Genomic DNA, 18,867 nt, shown 5'->3' with positions numbered 1-18,867 from the left:
ACTGTAAACCCGCACTGTAAACCCCGCACTGTAAACCCCGCACTGTAAAACCAACACTGTAAAACCAGCACTGTAAAACCCGCACTGTAAAACCAGCACTGTAAAACTGTAAACCCGCACTGTAACCCCTGCGCTGTAAAACCCGCACTGTAAAACCAGCACTGTAAAACCAGCACTGTAAAACCAACACTGTAAAACCAACACTGTAAAACCCGCACTGTAAAACCCGCACTGTAAAACCCGCACTGTAAAACCAGCACTGTAAAACCCGCACTGTAAAACCAGCACTGTTAAACCCGCACTGTAAAACCAGCACAACCCACACTGTAAAACCCGCACTGTAAATCCCACACTGTAAAACCAACACTGTAAAACCAGCACTGTAAAACCGACACTGTAAAACCAGCACTGTAAAACCAGCACTGTAAAACCCACACTGTAAAACCAGCACTGTAAAACCAACACTGTAAAACCAGCACTGTAAAACCCACACTGTAAAACCAGCACTGTAAAACTGTAAACCCGCACTGAAATACCCGCACTGTAAAACCAGCACTGTAAAACCCACACTGTAAAACCAGCACTGTAAAACTGTAAACCCGCACTGAAATACCCGCATTGTAAACCCCGCACTGTAAAACCCGCACTGTAAAACCAGCACTGTAAAACCCGCACTGTAAAACCCGCACTGTAAAACCCACACTGTAAAACCAGCACTGTAAAACCGGCATTGTAAAACCAGCACTGTAAAACCCACACTGTAAAACCAACACTGTAAAACCCACACTGTAAAACCAACACTGTAAAACCAGCACTGTAAAACCCACACTGTAAAACCAGCACTGTAAAACCCACACTGTAAAACCAGCACTGTAAAACCCGCACTGTAAAACCAGCACTGTAAAACCCACACTGAAAAACCAGCACTGTAAAACTGTAAACCCGCACTGTAAAACCAACACTGTAAAACCAGCACTGTAAAACCCACACTGTAAAACCCGCACTGTAAAACCCGCACTGTAAAACCCACACTGTAAACCCCGCACTGTAAACCCCGCACTGTAAAACCAGCACTGTAAAACCAGCACTGTAAAACCCACACTGTAAAACCCGCACTGTAAAACCCGCACTGTAAAACCCACACTGTAAACCCCGCACTGTAAACCCCGCACTGTAAAACCAGCACTGTAAAACCAGCACTGTAAAACCAGCACTGTAAAACCCGCACTGTAAAACCCGCACTGTAAAACCAACACTGTAAAACCCGCACTGTAAAACCCGCACTGTAAAACCAGCACCACATCACTGCAGCCGTGAGTGAACTGAAGGAGGGGAGGGAGAGCAGCACCTCTCTTGGTTGGAGTCGTAGTTGACGGTGAAGGACTTCTGGTGGAACGGGAGCATGTAGAGGACAGAGTTGTGGTCCAGAGTGTCCCCTGAGGTCATTGGCTCCGCACTGCATCTGTGCTGCGCCTTCTCCACTGTCCCGACACAAACAGGACCAAGTCAAACACACTGGACATAGACAGAGCTGAACGGCTCATTCCAGTCTAAATATATCAATTCATATTCTAAGTCATATTTCTGATCATGTCTCTTGTTACACACAGACTCTAAAACACAAAGACTTTTAGAACTAAAACATCAGCAATATGAAATCAAAATGTCACAAAAAAAATCAGATTTTCATCAATCATTCACTTATTATTCACATATTGTCTTCTAGAATCCTCCTTACACCATATTTCCACTGCTCTCTGTTTTTTAAAGTCTGACGGTCCAATTAAAAGACCTTTTTTATTGTTGTTTTTTACAGTACTAAAGTTCTCTTCATAAAGCTGAGAAAAGTCTGAAATATGTTCAGGTGTGTTCAGGTGTGTTCAGGTGTGTTCAAGTGTGTTCAGGTGTGTTCAGGTGTGTTCAAGTGTGTTCAAGTGTGTTCAGGTGTGTTCAGGTGTGTTCAAGTGTGTTCAAGTGTGTTCAGGAGTGTTCAGGAGTGTTCAGGAGTGTTCAAGTGTGTTCAAGTGTGTTCAGGTGTGTTCAGGAGTGTTCAGGTGTGTTCAGGAGTGTTCAGGTGTGTTCAGGTGTGTTCAAGTGTGTTCAAGTGTGTTCAAGTGTGTTCAAGTGTGTTCAGGAGTGTTCAGAAGTGTTCAGGTGTGTTCAGGAGTGTTCAGGAGTGTTCAAGTGTGTTCAAGTGTGTTCAGGTGTGTTCAGGTGTGTTCAAGTGTGTTCAGGTGTGTTCAGGTGTGTTCAAGTGTGTTCAAGTGTGTTCAAGTGTGTTCAGGAGTGTTCAGGAGTGTTCAGGTGTGTTCAGGAGTGTTCAAGTGTGTTCAAGTGTGTTCAAGTGTGTTCAGGTGTGTTCAGGTGTGTTCAGGTGTGTTCAGGAGTGTTCAAGTGTGTTCAGGTGTGTTCAAGTGTGTTCAGGTGTGTTCAGGAGTGTTCAGGTGTGTTCAGGTGTGTTCATGTGTGTTCAGGTGTGTTCAGGAGTGTTCAGGAGTGTTCAAGTGTATTCAAGTGTGTTCAAGTGTGTTCAAGTGTGTTCAGGAGTGTTCAGGAGTGTTCAGGTGTGTTCAGGAGTGTTCAAGTGTGTTCAAGTGTGTTCAGGAGTGTTCAGGTGTGTTCAAGTGTGTTCAGGTGTGTTCAAGTGTGTTCAGGTGTGTTCAAGTGTGTTCAAGTGTGTTCAAGTGTGTTCAGGAGTGTTCAGGAGTGTTCAGGTGTGTTCAGGAGTGTTCAGGTGCGTTCAGGAGTGTTAAGGAGTGTTCAGGTGTGTTCAGGAGTGTTCAGATGTGTTCAGGAGTGTTCAGGTGTGTTCAGGAGTGTTCATGTGTGTTCAGGAGTGTTCAAGTGTGTTCAAGTGTGTTCAGGAGTGTTCAGGAGCGTTCAGGTGCGTTCAGGAGCGTTCAGGAGCGTTCAGGTGCGTTCAGGTGTGTTCAGGAGTGTTCAGGTGCGTTCAAGAGCGTTCAGGTGCGTTCAGGTGCGTTCAAGTGCGTTCAAGTGCGTTCAAGTGCGTTCAGGTGTGTTCAAGTGCGTTCAGGTGCTTTCAAGTGTGTTCAAGTGTGTTCAGGAGTGTTCAGGAGTGTTCAGGTGTGTTCAAGTGTGTTCAAGTGCGTTCAGGTGTGTTCAGGTGTGTTCAGGTGTGTTCAAGTGTGTTCAAGTGTGTTCAGGAGTGTTCAGGAGTGTTCAGGTGTGTTCAGGAGTGTTCAAGTGTGTTCAAGTGTGTTCAGGTGTGTTCAGGTGTGTTCAGGAGTGTTCAGGTGTGTTCAGGAGTGTTCAAGTGTGTTCAGGTGTGTTCAGGTGTGTTCAAGTGTGTTCAAGTGTGTTCAAGTGTGTTCAGGAGTGTTCAGAAGTGTTCAGGTGTGTTCAGGAGTGTTCAGGAGTGTTCAAGTGTGTTCAAGTGTGTTCAGGTGTGTTCAGGTGTGTTCAAGTGTGTTCAGGTGTGTTCAGGTGTGTTCAAGTGTGTTCAAGTGTGTTCAAGTGTGTTCAAGTGTGTTCAGGAGTGTTCAGGAGTGTTCAGGTGTGTTCAGGAGTGTTCAAGAGTGTTCAAGTGTGTTCAAGTGTGTTCAAGTGTGTTCAGGTGTGTTCAGGTGTGTTCAGGAGTGTTCAGGAGTGTTCAAGTGTGTTCAGGTGTGTTCAAGTGTGTTCAAGTGTGTTCAGGAGTGTTCAGGTGTGTTCAGGTGTGTTCAGGTGTGTTCAGGTGTGTTCAGGAGTGTTCAGGAGTGTTCAAGTGTGTTCAAGTGTGTTCAAGTGTGTTCAAGTGTGTTCAGGAGTGTTCAGGAGTGTTCAGGTGTGTTCAGGAGAGTTCAAGTGTGTTCAAGTGTGTTCAGGAGTGTTCAGGTGTGTTCAAGTGTGTTCAGGTGTGTTCAAGTGTGTTCAGGTGTGTTCAAGTGTGTTCAAGTGTGTTCAAGTGTGTTCAGGAGTGTTCAGGTGTATTCAGGAGCGTTCAGGTGCGTTCAGGAGTGTTAAGGAGTGTTCAGGTGTGTTCAGGAGTGTTCAGATGTGTTCAGGAGTGTTCAGGTGTGTTCAGGAGTGTTCATGTGTGTTCAGGAGTGTTCAAGTGTGTTCAAGTGTGTTCAGGAGTGTTCAGGAGCGTTCAGGTGCGTTCAGGAGCGTTCAGGAGCATTCAGGTGCGTTCAGGTGCGTTCAGGAGTGTTCAGGAGTGTTCAGGTGCGTTCAAGAGCGTTCAGGTGCGTTCAGGTGCGTTCAAGTGCGTTCAAGTGCGTTCAGGTGTGTTCAAGTGCGTTCAGGTGCTTTCAAGTGTGTTCAAGTGTGTTCAGGAGTGTTCAGGAGTGTTCAGGTGTGTTCAAGTGTGTTCAAGTGTGTTCAGGAGTGTTCAGGTGTGTTCAAGTGTGTTCAGGAGTGTTCAGGTGTGTTCAAGTGTGTTCAAGTGTGTTCAGGAGTGTTCAGGAGTGTTCAGGTGTGTTCAAGTGTGTTCAAGTGTGTTCAGGAGTGTTCAGGTGTGTTCAAGTGTGTTCAGGAGTGTTCAGGTGTGTTCAAGTGTGTTCAGGAGTGTTCAGGAGTGTTCAAGTATGTTCAAGTGTGTTCAGGAGTGTTCAGGTGTGTTCAGGAGTGTTCAGGTGCGTTCAAGAGCGTTCAGGAGTGTTCAGGTGTGTTCAAGTGTGTTCAAGTGTGTTCAGGAGTGTTCAGGAGTGTTCAGGTATGTTCAAGTGTGTTCAGGAGTGTTCAGGTGTGTTCAGGAGTGTTCAGGTGCGTTCAAGAGCGTTCAGGTGTGTTCAGGAGTGTTCCGGTGCGTTCAGGAGTATTCAGGTGTGTTCAGGTGTGTTCAGGAGTGTTCAGGTGTGTTCAGGTGTGTTCAAGTGTGTTCAGGTGTGTTCAGGTGTGTTCAAGTGTGTTCAGGTGTGTTCAGGTGTGTTCAAGTGTGTTCAAGTGTGTTCAGGAGTGTTCAGGTGTGTTCAAGTGTGTTCAGGAGTGTTCAGGTGTGTTCAGGTGTGTTCAAGTGTGTTCAGGAGTGTTCAGGTGTGTTCAAGTGTGTTCAGGTGTGTTCAGGAGTGTTCAAGAGTGTTCAAGTGTGTTCAAGTGTGTTCAAGTGTGTTCAGGTGTGTTCAGGTGTGTTCAGGAGTGTTCAGGAGTGTTCAAGTGTGTTCAGGTGTGTTCAAGTGTGTTCAAGTGTGTTCAGGAGTGTTCAGGTGTGTTCAGGTGTGTTCAGGTGTGTTCAGGTGTGTTCAGGAGTGTTCAGGAGTGTTCAAGTGTGTTCAAGTGTGTTCAAGTGTGTTCAAGTGTGTTCAGGAGTGTTCAGGAGTGTTCAGGTGTGTTCAGGAGAGTTCAAGTGTGTTCAAGTGTGTTCAGGAGTGTTCAGGTGTGTTCAAGTGTGTTCAGGTGTGTTCAAGTGTGTTCAGGTGTGTTCAAGTGTGTTCAAGTGTGTTCAAGTGTGTTCAGGAGTGTTCAGGTGTATTCAGGAGCGTTCAGGTGCGTTCAGGAGTGTTAAGGAGTGTTCAGGTGTGTTCAGGAGTGTTCAGATGTGTTCAGGAGTGTTCAGGTGTGTTCAGGAGTGTTCATGTGTGTTCAGGAGTGTTCAAGTGTGTTCAAGTGTGTTCAGGAGTGTTCAGGAGCGTTCAGGTGCGTTCAGGAGCGTTCAGGAGCATTCAGGTGCGTTCAGGTGTGTTCAGGAGTGTTCAGGAGTGTTCAGGTGCGTTCAAGAGCGTTCAGGTGCGTTCAGGTGCGTTCAAGTGCGTTCAAGTGCGTTCAAGTGCGTTCAGGTGTGTTCAAGTGCGTTCAGGTGCTTTCAAGTGTGTTCAAGTGTGTTCAGGAGTGTTCAGGAGTGTTCAGGTGTGTTCAAGTGTGTTCAAGTGTGTTCAGGAGTGTTCAGGTGTGTTCAAGTGTGTTCAGGAGTGTTCAGGTGTGTTCAAGTGTGTTCAGGAGTGTTCAGGAGTGTTCAAGTATGTTCAAGTGTGTTCAGGAGTGTTCAGGTGTGTTCAGGAGTGTTCAGGTGCGTTCAAGAGCGTTCAGGAGTGTTCAGGTGTGTTCAAGTGTGTTCAAGTGTGTTCAGGAGTGTTCAGGAGTGTTCAGGTATGTTCAAGTGTGTTCAGGAGTGTTCAGGTGTGTTCAGGAGTGTTCAGGTGCGTTCAAGAGCGTTCAGGTGTGTTCAGGAGTGTTCCGGTGCGTTCAGGAGTATTCAGGTGTGTTCAGGTGTGTTCAGGAGTGTTCAGGTGTGTTCAGGTGTGTTCAAGTGTGTTCAGGTGTGTTCAGGTGTGTTCAGGTGTGTTCAAGTGTGTTCAGGTGTGTTCAGGTGTGTTCAAGTGTGTTCAAGTGTGTTCAGGAGTGTTCAGGTGTGTTCAAGTGTGTTCAGGAGTGTTCAGGTGTGTTCAGGTGTGTTCAAGTGTGTTCAGGAGTGTTCAGGTGTGTTCAAGTGTGTTCAGGTGTGTTCAGGTGTGTTCAAGTGTGTTCAGGTGTGTTCAAGTGTGTTCAAGTGTGTTCAGGAGTGTTCAGGTGTGTTCAAGTGTGTTCAGGAGTGTTCAGGTGTGTTCAGGTGTGTTCAAGTGTGTTCAGGAGATTTCAGGTGTGTTCAAGTGTGTTCAGGTGTGTTCAGGTGTGTTCAAGTATGTTCAGGAGTGTTCAGGAGTGTTCAGGAGTGTTCAGGTGTGTTCAGGTGTGTTCAAGTGTGTTCAGGTGTGTTCAGGAGTGTTCAGGAGTGTTCAGGTGTGTTCAGGTGAGTTCAAGCGTGTTCAGGTGTGTTCAGGTGTGTTCAAGTGTGTTCAGGAGTGTTCAGGTGTGTTCAGGTGTGTTCAAGTGTGTTCAGGTGTGTTCAGGTGTGTTCAGGAGTGTTCCGGAGTGTTCAGGAGTGTTCAGGTGTGTTCAGGAGTGTTCAGGTGTGTTCAAAAGTGTTCAGGTGTGTTCAGGAGTGTTCAGGAGGGTTAAGGTGTGTTCAGGAGCATTCAGGAGCGTTCAGGAGTGTTCAGGAGCGTTCAGGAGTGTTCAGGAGCGTTCAGGTGTGTTCAAGTGTGTTCAGGAGTGTTCAGTAGCGTTCAGGTGCGTTCAAGAGTGTTCAGGTGTGTTCAGAGGTGTTCAGGAGTGTTCAGGAGTGTTCAGGAGGTTTCAGGTGTGTTAAGGAGGGTTCAGGTGTGTTCAGGTGTGTTCAGGAGTGTTCAGGAGGTTTCAGGTGTGTTAAGGAGGGTTCAGGTGTGTTCAGGTGTGTTCAGGTGTGTTCAGGTGTGTTCAGGAGTGTTCAGGAGTGTTCAGGAGTGTTCAGCTGATGGACGTTGCCGTCTGAGATCATTTAAAGTTAGAAAAAATGTCAAATCAGTGCTGCCCCCGGTGGTGGAGTGGTTGAGGCGCAGCACATATGCGGCTGCAGCGTTGTGAGTTCAAATCCCGACTCTGAGTTTACTGAATGTCCTCCCCTCTCTCACCCCCGTTTCACACGGTCCTTTCTTGTCTAATAAAGTCTACGGGCAAAACAATCTTTATAAATGAAAATAAACATTTTAAATCAGGTTTAAATGTTGTTCATCTGTTTGAGTCAAATATAGTGTTTCCTATAAAAATGTTAATCAAATACAATGTCATCATTTGAAAATGATATCTTCAATATCATCTCTATGACGCCCAGAGGGGTCGTGACCCCAGAGGAGGGGTCGTGACCCCGGAGGGGTCGTGACCCCAGAGGAGGGGTCGTGACCCTTCCTCTGGGGTCCTTCATACAGTGTTGTGAGACTGACCGCTGAGCGACAGGATGAAGGGGACAGCGCTCATGGGCCGGCTCTGAGCGAGCTGGACGCTCTGTGGAGCAGGAACCAGGTCCTCTACCATCAGGAACACATGGTACAGTCCAACTGCAGCGTCACCAGTGAACGAGAGCGAGCACTTCTCCTGCACACAGTGGAGGAACATGGTGGAGGACCATGGTGGAGGAACATGGTGGAGGAACATGGTGGAGGAACATGGAGGAGGAACATGGTGGAGGACCATGGTGGAGGAACATGGTGGAGGACCATGGTGGGGAACATAGTGGAGGAACATGGTGGAGGAACATGGTGGAGGACCATGGTGGAGGAACATGGTGGAGGAACATGGAGGAGGAACATGGTGGAGGACCATGGTGGGGAACATAGTGGAGGAACATGGTGGAGGAACATGGTGGAGGACCATGGTGGAGGAACATGGAGGAGGACCATGGTGGAGGACCATGGTGGAGGAACATGGTGGAGGACCATGGTGGGGAACATAGTGGAGGAACATGGTGGAGGAACATGGAGGAGGACCATGGTGGAGGAACATGGAGGAGGACCATGGTGGAGGACCATGGAGGAGGACCATGGTGGAGGAACATGGTGGAGGAACATGGTGGAGGAACATGGAGGAGGACCATGGTGGAGGACCATGGTGGAGGAACATGGTGGAGGAACATGGTGGAGGAACATGGAGGAGGAACATGGTGGAGGACCATGGTGGGGAACATAGTGGAGGAACATGGTGGAGGAACATGGTGGAGGACCATGGTGGAGGAACACAGTGGAGGAACATGGTAGAGGAACATGGTGGAGGAACATGGTGGAGGAACATGGTGGAGGAACATGGAGGAGGACCATGGTGGAGGACCATGGTGGAGGAACATGGTGGAGGACCATGGTGGGGAACATAGTGGAGGAACATGGTGGAGGAACATGGTGGAGGACCATGGTGGAGGAACACAGTGGAGGAACACAGTGGAGGAACATGGTGGAGGACCATGGTGGAGGAACACAGTGGAGGAACACAGTGGAGGACCACGGTGGAGAAACATGGTGGAGGACCATGGTGGAGGAACATGGTGGAGGACCATGGTGGAGGACCATGGTGGAGGAACATGGTGGAGGACCATGGTGGAGGAACATGGTGGAGGACCATGGTGGAGGAACATGGTGGAGGACCATGGTGGGGAACATGGTGGAGGAACATGGTGGAGGACCATGGTGGAGGACCATGGTGGAGGGACCATGGTGGAGGAACATGGTAGAGGACCATGGTGGAGGAACACAGTGGAGGAACATGGTGGAGGACCATGGTGGGGAACATAGTGGAGGAACATGGTGGAGGAACATGGTGGAGGACCATGGTGGAGGAACACAGTGGAGGACCACGGTGGAGAAACATGGTGGAGGACCATGGTGGAGGAACATGGTGGAGGACCATGGTGGAGGACCATGGTGGAGGAACATGGTGGAGGACCATGGTGGAGGAACATGGTGGAGGACCATGGTGGAGGAACATGGTGGAGGACCATGGTGGGGAACATGGTGGAGGAACATGGTGGAGGGACCATGGTGGAGGAACATGGTAGAGGACCATGGTGGAGGAACACAGTGGAGGAACATGGTGGAGGACCATGGTGGAGGAACATGGTGGAGGACCATGGTGGAGGAACATGGTGGAGGAACATGGTGGAGGAACATGGTGGAGGACCATGGTGGAGGAACACAGTGGAGGAACATGGTGGAGGAACATGGTCGAGGACCATGGTGGAGGAACATGGTGGAGGACCATGGTGGAGGAACATGGTGGAGGACCATGGTGGAGGAACACAGTGGAGGACCACGGTGGAGAAACATGGTGGAGGAACATGGTGGAGGAACATGGTGGAGGACCATGGTGGAGGACCATGGTGGAGGAACATGGTGGAGGACCATGGTGGAGGACCATGGTGGGGAACATGGTGGAGGAACATGGTGGAGGACCATGGTGGAGGAACATGGTGGAGGAACATGGTGGAGGAACATGGTGGAGGAACATGGTGGAGGACCATGGTGGAGGAACATGGTGGAGGAACATGGTGGAGGAACATGGTGGAGGACCATGGTGGAGGACCATGGTGGAGGACCATGGTGGAGGAACATGGTGGAGGAACATGGTGGAGGACCATGGTGGAGGAACATGGTGGAGGACCATGGTGGAGGAACATGGTGGAGGAACATGGTGGAGGAACATGGTGGAGGACCATGGTGGGGAACATGGTGGAGGAACATGGTGGAGGACCATGGTGGAGGAACATGGTCGAGGACCATGGTGGAGGACCATGGTGGAGGACCATGGTGGAGGGACCATGGTGGAGGAACATGGTAGAGGACCATGGTGGAGGGACCATGGTGGAGGAACATGGTGGAGGGACCATGGTGGAGGAACACAGTGGAGGAACATGGTGGAGGACCATGGTGGAGGAACATGGTGGAGGACCATGGTGGAGGAACATGGTGGAGGAACATGGTGGAGGACCATGGTGGAGGAACATGGTGGAGGAACATGGTGGAGGAACATGGTGGAGGACCATGGTGGAGGAACACAGTGGAGGAACATGGTGGAGGAACATGGTCGAGGACCATGGTGGAGGAACATGGTGGAGGACCATGGTGGAGGAACATGGTGGAGGACCATGGTGGAGGAACACAGTGGAGGACCACGGTGGAGAAACATGGTGGAGGAACATGGTGGAGGAACATGGTGGAGGACCATGGTGGAGGACCATGGTGGAGGAACATGGTGGAGGACCATGGTGGAGGACCATGGTGGGGAACATGGTGGAGGAACATGGTGGAGGACCATGGTGGAGGAACATGGTCGAGGACCATGGTGGAGGACCATGGTGGAGGAACATGGTCGAGGACCATGGTGGAGGACCATGGTGGAGGACCATGGTGGAGGAACATGGTCGAGGACCATGGTGGAGGACCATGGTGGAGGAACATGGTCGAGGACCATGGTGGAGGACCATGGTGGAGGACCATGGTAGAGGACCATGGTGGAGGACCATGGTGGAGGACCATGGTGGAGGACCATGGTGGAGGAACATGGTGGAGGAACATGGTGGAGGAACATGGTGGAGGACCATGGTGGAGGACCATGGTGGAGGAACATGGTGGAGGAACATGGTGGAGGACCATGGTGGAGGACCATGGTGGAGGACTCACCTGATCCAGCTCCACAAAGGAATGGGCGGGGCACTTCACACACTCCCCCTGGTCTTCTTTGGCGAAGCGGCATCTGACCCTGTCCCCGTCCAGATCTCTGACCGACAGGGGGAAGTGGTGAGGGCACTTCTCACGGACCCTGCAGGAAACACAGGCAGGGGTCAGAGCACCTCAGCAGGGGTCAGAGCACCTCAGCAGGGGTCAGAGCACCTCAGCAGGGGTCAGAGCACCTCAGCAGGGGTCAGAGCACCTCAGCAGGGGTCAGAGCACCTCAGCAGGGGTCAGACCACCTCAGCAGGGGTCAGACCACCTAAGGAGCCTTTTCTGACCGTTTGTCCCTTTGTATGTGTGTTAAACCTGTATTAAGTGTGTGGCTGTGGAGCGGTTTCTACTGTAACAGCAGGGGGCGCTGAAGATCCCGAGGGCCCTCCTTATCCAGCCTCACCCCAGCCTCGCCCCAGCCTCGCCCCTGCCTCGCCCCTGCCACACCCCTGCCTCACCCCTGCCTCACCCCTGACTCACCCCTGCCTCGCCCCTGCCTCGCCCCTGCCTCGCCCCAGCCTCGCCCCTGTCTCGCCCCTGCCTCGCCCCAGCCTCGCCCCAGCCTCGCCCCTGCCTCGCCCCTGCCTTGCCCATGCCTCGCCCCTGCCTCGCCCGTCGCCTCACCCGTCGCCTCACCCGTCGTCTCACCCGTCGCCTCACCCGTCTCACCCGTCGCCTTACCCGTCGCCTCACCCGTCGCCTCACCCGTCGTCTCACCCGTCGTCTCACCCGTCGCCTCACCCGTCGTCTCACCCGTCGTCTCACCCGTCGCCTCACCCGTCGCCTCACCCGTCGCCTCATCCGTCGTCTCACCCGTCGCCTCACCCGTCGCCTCACCCGTCGCCTCACCCGTCGCCTCACCCGTCGCCTCACCCGTCGCCTCACCCGTCGCCTCAACCGTCGCCTCACCCGTCGTCTCACCCGTCGTCTCACCCGTCGCCTCACCCGTCGCCTCACCCGTCGCCTCACCCGTCGCCTCACCCGTCGCCTCACCCGTCGTCTCACCCGTCGCCTCACCCGTCGTCTCACCCGTCGTCTCACCCGTCGTCTCACCCGTCGCCTCACCCGTCGCCTCACCCGTCGTCTCACCCGTCGTCTCCTTCGTCTCACCCGTCGTCTCACCCGTCGTCTCACCCGTCGTCGACGTCGTCTCACCCGTCGTCTCACCCGTCGTCTCCTTCGTCTCACCCGTCGTCTCACCCGTCGTCTCACCCGTCGCCTCACCTGTCGCCTCACCCGTCGCCTCACCCGTCGTCTCACCCGTCGTCTCACCCGTCGCCTCACCCGTCGTCTCACCCGTCGTCTCACCCGTCGCCTCACCCGTCGCCTCACCCGTCGCCTCACCCGTCGCCTCACCCGTCTCACCCGTCGCCTCACCCGTCGCCTCACCCGTCGTCTCACCCGTCGTCTCACCCGTCGCCTCACCCGTCGCCTCGGGTGAGTCGTCTCCTTCGTCTCACCCGTCGTCTCACCCGTCGTCTCCTTCGTCTCACCCGTCGTCTCACCCGTCGCCTCACCCGTCGCCTCACCCGTCGCCTCACCCGTCGCCTCACCCGTCGCCTCACCCGTCGTCTCACCCGTCGTCTCACCCGTCGCCTCACCCGTCGTCTCACCCGTCGTCTCACCCGTCGTCTCACCCGTCGTCTCACCAGTCGCCTCACCCGTCGTCTCACCCGTCGTCTCACCCGTCGTCTCACCCGTCGTCTCACCCGTCGCCTCACCCGTCGTCTCACCCGTCGTCTCACCCGTCGTCTCCTTCGTCTCACCCGTCGTCTCACCCGTCGTCTCACCCGTCGTCTCACCCGTCGTCTCACCCGTCGTCTCACCCGTCGCCTCACCCGTCGTCTCACCCGTCGTCTCACCCGTCGTCTCACCCGTCGCCTCACCCGTCGTCTCACCCGTCGTCTCACCCGTCGCCTCACCCGTCGCCTCACCCGTCGTCTCACCCGTCGTCTCACCCGTCGTCTCACCCGTCGCCTCACCCGTCGCCTCACCCGTCGCCTCACCCGTCGCCTCACCCGTCGCCTCACCCGTCGCCTCACCCGTCTCACCCGTCGCCTCACCCGTCGCCTCACCCGTCGCCTCACCCGTCGTCTCACCCGTCGTCTCACCCGTCGCCTCACCCGTCGTCTCACCCGTCGTCTCACCCGTCGCCTCACCCGTCGCCTCACCCGTCGCCTCACCCGTCGTCTCACCCGTCGTCTCACCCGTCGCCTCACCCGTCGCCTCACCCGTCGTCTCACCCGTCGTCTCACCCGTCGTCTCACCCGTCGCCTCACCCGTCGCCTCACCCGTCGTCTCACCCGTCGTCTCACCCGTCGCCTCACCCGTCGTCTCACCCGTCGTCTCACCCGTCGTCTCACCCGTCGCCTCACCCGTCGCCTCACCCGTCGTCTCACCCGTCGCCTCACCCGTCGCCTCACCCGTCGCCTCACCCGTCGCCTCACCCGTCGCCTCACCCGTCGCCTCACCCGTCTCACCCGTCGCCTCACCCGTCGCCTCACCCGTCGCCTCACCCGTCGTCTCACCCGTCGTCTCACCCGTCGCCTCACCCGTCGTCTCACCCGTCGTCTCACCCGTCGCCTCACCCGTCGCCTCACCCGTCGCCTCACCCGTCGTCTCACCCGTCGTCTCACCCGTCGCCTCACCCGTCGCCTCACCCGTCGTCTCACCCGTCGTCTCACCCGTCGTCTCACCCGTCGCCTCACCCGTCGCCTCACCCGTCGTCTCACCCGTCGTCTCACCCGTCGTCTCACCCGTCGCCTCACCCGTCGCCTCACCCGTCGCCTCACCCGTCGTCTCACCCGTCGTCTCACCTGTCGTCTCACCCGTCGCCTCACCCGTCGCCTCACCCGTCGTCTCACCCGTCGTCTCACCCGTCGTCTCACCCGTCGTCTCACCCGTCGTCTCACCCGTCGTCTCACCCGTCGCCTCACCCGTCGTCTCACCCGTCGTCTCACCCGTCGTCTCACCCGTCGTCTCACCCGTCGCCTCACCCGTCGTCTCACCCGTCGTCTCACCCGTCGTCTCACCCGTCGTCTCACCCGTCGTCTCACCCGTCGCCTCACCCGTCGTCTCACCCGTCGTCTCACCCGTCGTCTCACCTGTCGTCTCGGTCCATTCCTCCACAACAACTTCCTCTTTATATTTACCAGGATTTAAAAGACACTCCAAATGTTCAGAAAATGAGCGTTTGAAATCGTTTAATAAATCTCATGTTTGCGTTGAGCACAGTAATAATATAAAGAGGCTGTTTCTCCAACGGGATTAAGATTAATCACACGTGTGAAATGAAATAAATGAGTAATTATCATGTAATTATGACATCTTGTTATAATCCTACTAGTGTGTGGCACCCCCGCTCAAATAGGTTCCTACATGAGAGGCCCCAGGTGGAGCAGTGCTTACCTGAGGGGAGGAGGGAGGGCCACAAAAGCCGGGTGGTTGAGTTTGCCGTTGTTGGCACGCACCACGGGCTCAGCTTTAAGTGCCACGTACATCTCTGTGGAAGACCTGAAGAAGAAGCAAACGGAAGATTTAGATGGTTCGTTTTTTTGCTGCTCTCAGATGTCTAAATGTCCAAACAGAAGAAATGCCACGGGTTTGGTGAGGGCCCAAAAGCAGCAGTCGGTAATGACCTTTATTATCACAGCAGTTTTAACAGTTTATATAGAGAGATCGGGTGAAAAGTCTTGGCTCACCTTCTGTAAGATCTACAACAGAGGACTTAGCAGACTTAGCAGACTTAGCAGGATTAGCAGACTTAGCAGACTTAGCAGGATTAGCAGACTCAGCAGACTTAGCAGACTTAGCAGACTTAGCAGGCTTAGCAGACTTAGCAGACTTAGCAGGATTAGCAGACTTAGCAGGCTTAGCAGACTTAGCAGATAGCAGGATTAGCAGACTCAGCAGACTTAGCAGGCTTAGCAGACTTAGCAGACTTAGCAGACTTAGCAGGCTTAGCAGGCTTAGCAGACTTAGCAGACTTAGCAGACTTAGCAGACTTAGCAGGATTAGCAGACTTAGCAGACTTAGCAGGCTTAGCAGACTTAGCAGACTTAGCAGACTTAGCAGGCTTAGCAGACTTAGCAGACTTAGCAGGCTTATCAGACTTAGCAGACTTAGCAGGCTTAGCAGGCTTAGCAGGCTTAGCAGACTTAGCAGACTTAGCAGACTTAGCAGACTTAGCAGACTTAGCAGACTTAGCAGACTTAGCAGGATTAGCAGACTTAGCAGACTTAGCAGACTTAGCAGGCTTAGCAGACTTAGCAGACTTAGCAGGATTAGCAGACTTAGCAGACTTAGCAGGCTTAGCAGACTTAGCAGACTTAGCAGACTTAGCAGACTTAGCAGACTTAGCAGACTTAGCAGGCTTAGCGACTTAGCAGACTTAGCAGGCTTAGCAGGCTTAGCAGACTTAGCAGACTTAGCAGGCTAAGCAGACTTAGCAGACTTAGCAGACTTAGCAGGATTAGCAGACTTAGCAGACTTAGCAGGCTTAGCAGACTTAGCAGACTTAGCAGGCTTAGCAGGCTTAGCAGACTTAGCAGACTTAGCAGGCTTATCAGACTTAGCAGACTTAGCAGGCTTAGCAGGCTTAGCAGGCTTAGCAGACTTAGCAGGCTTAGCAGGCTTAGCAGGATTAGCAGACTTAGCAGACTTAGCAGGCTTAGCAGACTTAGCAGACTTAGCAGACTTAGCAGACTTAGCAGACTTAGCAGGATTAGCAGACTTAGCAGACTTAGCAGGCTTAGCAGACTTAGCAGACTTAGCAGGCTTAGCAGGCTTAGCAGGCTTAGCAGACTTAGCAGGCTTAGCAGGCTTAGCAGGCTTAGCAGACTTAGCAGACTTAGCAGGCTTAGCAGACTTAGCAGACTTAGCAGACTTAGCAGACTTAGCAGGCTTAGCAGGCTTAGCAGACTTAGCAGACTTAGCAGGCTTAGCAGACTTAGCAGACTTAGCAGACTTAGCAGGCTTAGCAGGCTTAGCAGACTTAGCAGACTTAGCAGGCTTAGCAGACTTAGCAGACTTAGCAGACTTAGCAGACTTAGCAGGATTAGAAGACTTAGCAGACTTAGCAGGCTTAGCAGACTTAGCAGACTTAGCAGACTTAGCAGGCTTAGCAGGCTTAGCAGACTTAGCAGACTTAGCAGGCTTAGCAGACTTAGCAGACTTAGCAGACTTAGCAGACTTAGCAGGATTAGCAGACTTAGCAGACTTAGCAGGCTTAGCAGACTTAGCAGACTTAGCAGACTTAGCAGGCTTAGCAGACTTAGCAGACTTAGCAGGCTTATCAGACTTAGCAGACTTAGCAGGCTTAGCAGGCTTAGCAGACTTAGCAGACTTAGCAGGCTTAGCAGGCTTAGCAGGATTAGCAGACTTAGCAGATTTAGCAGACTTAGCAGGCTTAGCAGACTTAGCAGACTTAGCAGGCTTAGCAGGCTTAGCAGACTTAGCAGACTTAGCAGACTTAGCAGGCTTAGCAGGCTTAGCAGACTTAGCAGACTTAGCAGACTTAGCCGGCTTAGCAGGCTTAGCAGACTTAGCAGGTAGGTCCAGTTTGAGAGTTGGTGAGGAGGTGTAGCTGAGTGGCAGAGTGGAAAGATCCCTCGATGGTATCCCGAGTACAAGCTGACAGTGGCTCCCAGGAGGGAACTGGGGGCCCCAATCAGAGACCACATCCACTGGGATGCCGTAGAGATGGAAGACATGGAGGAGGAGGAGGAGTTTCGCCATCTCTTTGACGGATGTTTGGGCATGAAATGTGCCATCTTGACCTGATCTACCACCGTCAGGATAGTAGTGTTGCCGCTGGACGGTGAAAGACAGGGGACGAAGTCAGAGGAATGTGCGACAAGGGACGATGAGGCACAGGCAGAGGATGCAGAAGACCGGCAGGGTCGTGGTGCTGGGGCTGGTTGCAGGTGGGGCAGGCGTTGACGAAACCCTGAATGTCCTCATCCAGTGACGTCCACCAGAACCGGCGCTGTACCACGTTCTTGGTCCGTTGGATCCCAGGATGGCAGGTCCATTGTAGAACCTGGGACCGGAGTTCAGGCGGGACGAACAGACAGTTGGGAGGGCGAGCAGTGGGTCCGGGTTGGTCTGGGGCGGCGGCCCTGACCTTCTCCTCGATCTCCCAGGAGAGTGTGGCCACCAGACGGGAAGATGGCAGGATGGTATCTGGGTCGGCCCTGTCCCCCTCCTCCCCCAAGAAGTGACGGGACAGGGCGTCGGGCTTGATGTTGCGGGACCCCGGTCGATAGGAGAGGGGAAAACTGAAGCGGGTCAGGAAGAGTGCCCATCGAGCCTGGCGGGAGTTTAGTCTCTCTCATAATTCCTCTCTGCCGGGGTCAAACGTCGACAGGAGAAGAGCCGACTGTGACAAGAAGGGCGAGTAATGAGCCTGATCCAGTCGGTGTCGGAACCAATACAAATAATGAAGTTGTTTCTGCCGATATGAGACTTTCATGTTTCTGTTTCACGGGGATAGATATTACAGAGACAAACCTTTAGCCTTTTGTCAGGTAAAAACCCTTTTCTGTCCTAAACTTCTGTCCTGAACTCTATAGATCAGAGCTGAAGTTTGACCCGGAAGTGAAACATCGTTGTAATAACTTCATACAACAGAAACAAATGAAGAGAAAGTCTGAGGGAGGTTCACAGCTCGTGTTGGTGATAGAGTTCTATAAAGCCTGAAACAAGGTGCTGCTCTTACCCCAGAGAGATGGGGCCCCTGAAGTTGGCTGCCACGGTCTTCTGCCACTGATGGGAGCACCAGCCCGAGCCGGGTTTACTGCCCGTGAAGGGAACGGTGTTGGTCTCCACCAGACAGTCGTCTCCCGCCGCACACAGCCCAGTCACACTGGCACACGGGCCGGTCACCACCGCAGTGAAGTGGGCACGCACCTGACACACAGGACGCACACATGACACACGCATGACGCACACATGGCACACAGGACGCACACATGACACACACATGACGCACACATGGCACACAGGACGCACACATGACACACACATGACGCACACATGGCACACAGGACGCACACATGACACACACGACGCACACATGGCACACAGGACGCACACATGACACACACGACGCACACATGACGCAAACAGGACGCACACATGACACATGACGCACACAGGACGCACACATGACACACACATGACGCACACATGACACATGACGCACACAGGACGCACACATGACACATGACACACACAGGACGCACACATGACACACACATGACGCACACATGACACATGACACATGACACACACAGGACGCACACAAGACACACACATGACACACACAGGACGCACACATGACACACACATGACGCACACAGGACGCACACATGACACATGACGCACACAGAACGCACACATGACACACACAGGACGCACACATGACACATGACACACACAGGACGCACACAAGACACACACATGACACACACAGGACGCACACATGACACACACATGACGCACACATGACACACTATGACACACATATGACGCACACATGACACACACATGACACATACATGACACACTATGACACACATATGACGCACACATGACGCACACAGGACACATACATGACACACACAGGACACACACATGACGCACACATGACACACACATGACACACACATGACACACACAGGACACACACATGACGCACACATGACGCACACATGACACACACATGACACACACATGACACACACATGACACACACATGACACACACATGACGCACACATGACGCACACATGACGCACACAGGACACTTACATGACACACACATGACACACACATGACACACACAGGACACACACATGACACACACATGACACATGTGACACACACATGACACACACAGGACACATGTGACACACACATGACACACACAG

At 53.0% G+C, this 18,867-nt stretch overlaps 1 protein-coding gene across 1 annotated transcript in view; it reads right to left on the bottom strand.

Annotated features, from left to right (window-relative positions):
* The window catches only part of LOC140380757 (uncharacterized), a 50,526-nt gene extending 32,647 nt beyond the window's left edge, over positions 1–17,879 (bottom strand). Inside the window, exons 1-5 of the mRNA XM_072464657.1 lie at positions 17,656–17,879; positions 14,346–14,450; positions 10,896–11,034; positions 7,674–7,824; positions 1,349–1,481 (exon numbers count right to left, since the gene is read on the bottom strand). Of these exons, the coding sequence (XP_072320758.1) occupies positions 1,349–1,481; positions 7,674–7,824; positions 10,896–11,034; positions 14,346–14,450; positions 17,656–17,879 (752 nt within the window). The remainder of the gene's footprint in view (positions 1–1,348; positions 1,482–7,673; positions 7,825–10,895; positions 11,035–14,345; positions 14,451–17,655) is intronic.
* Positions 17,880–18,867: the final 988 nt, after the last annotated feature.

The sequence above is a fragment of the Eucyclogobius newberryi genome, unplaced genomic scaffold (assembly GCF_026437365.1).
Source record: "Eucyclogobius newberryi isolate DKJ021-1_F unplaced genomic scaffold, fEucNew1.0.hap1 SCAF_5, whole genome shotgun sequence".
Lineage (NCBI taxonomy): Eukaryota > Metazoa > Chordata > Actinopteri > Gobiiformes > Gobiidae > Eucyclogobius > Eucyclogobius newberryi.
Note: the sequence above shows the minus strand (reverse complement) of the source record. Positions and strands in the feature narration are given on the sequence as shown.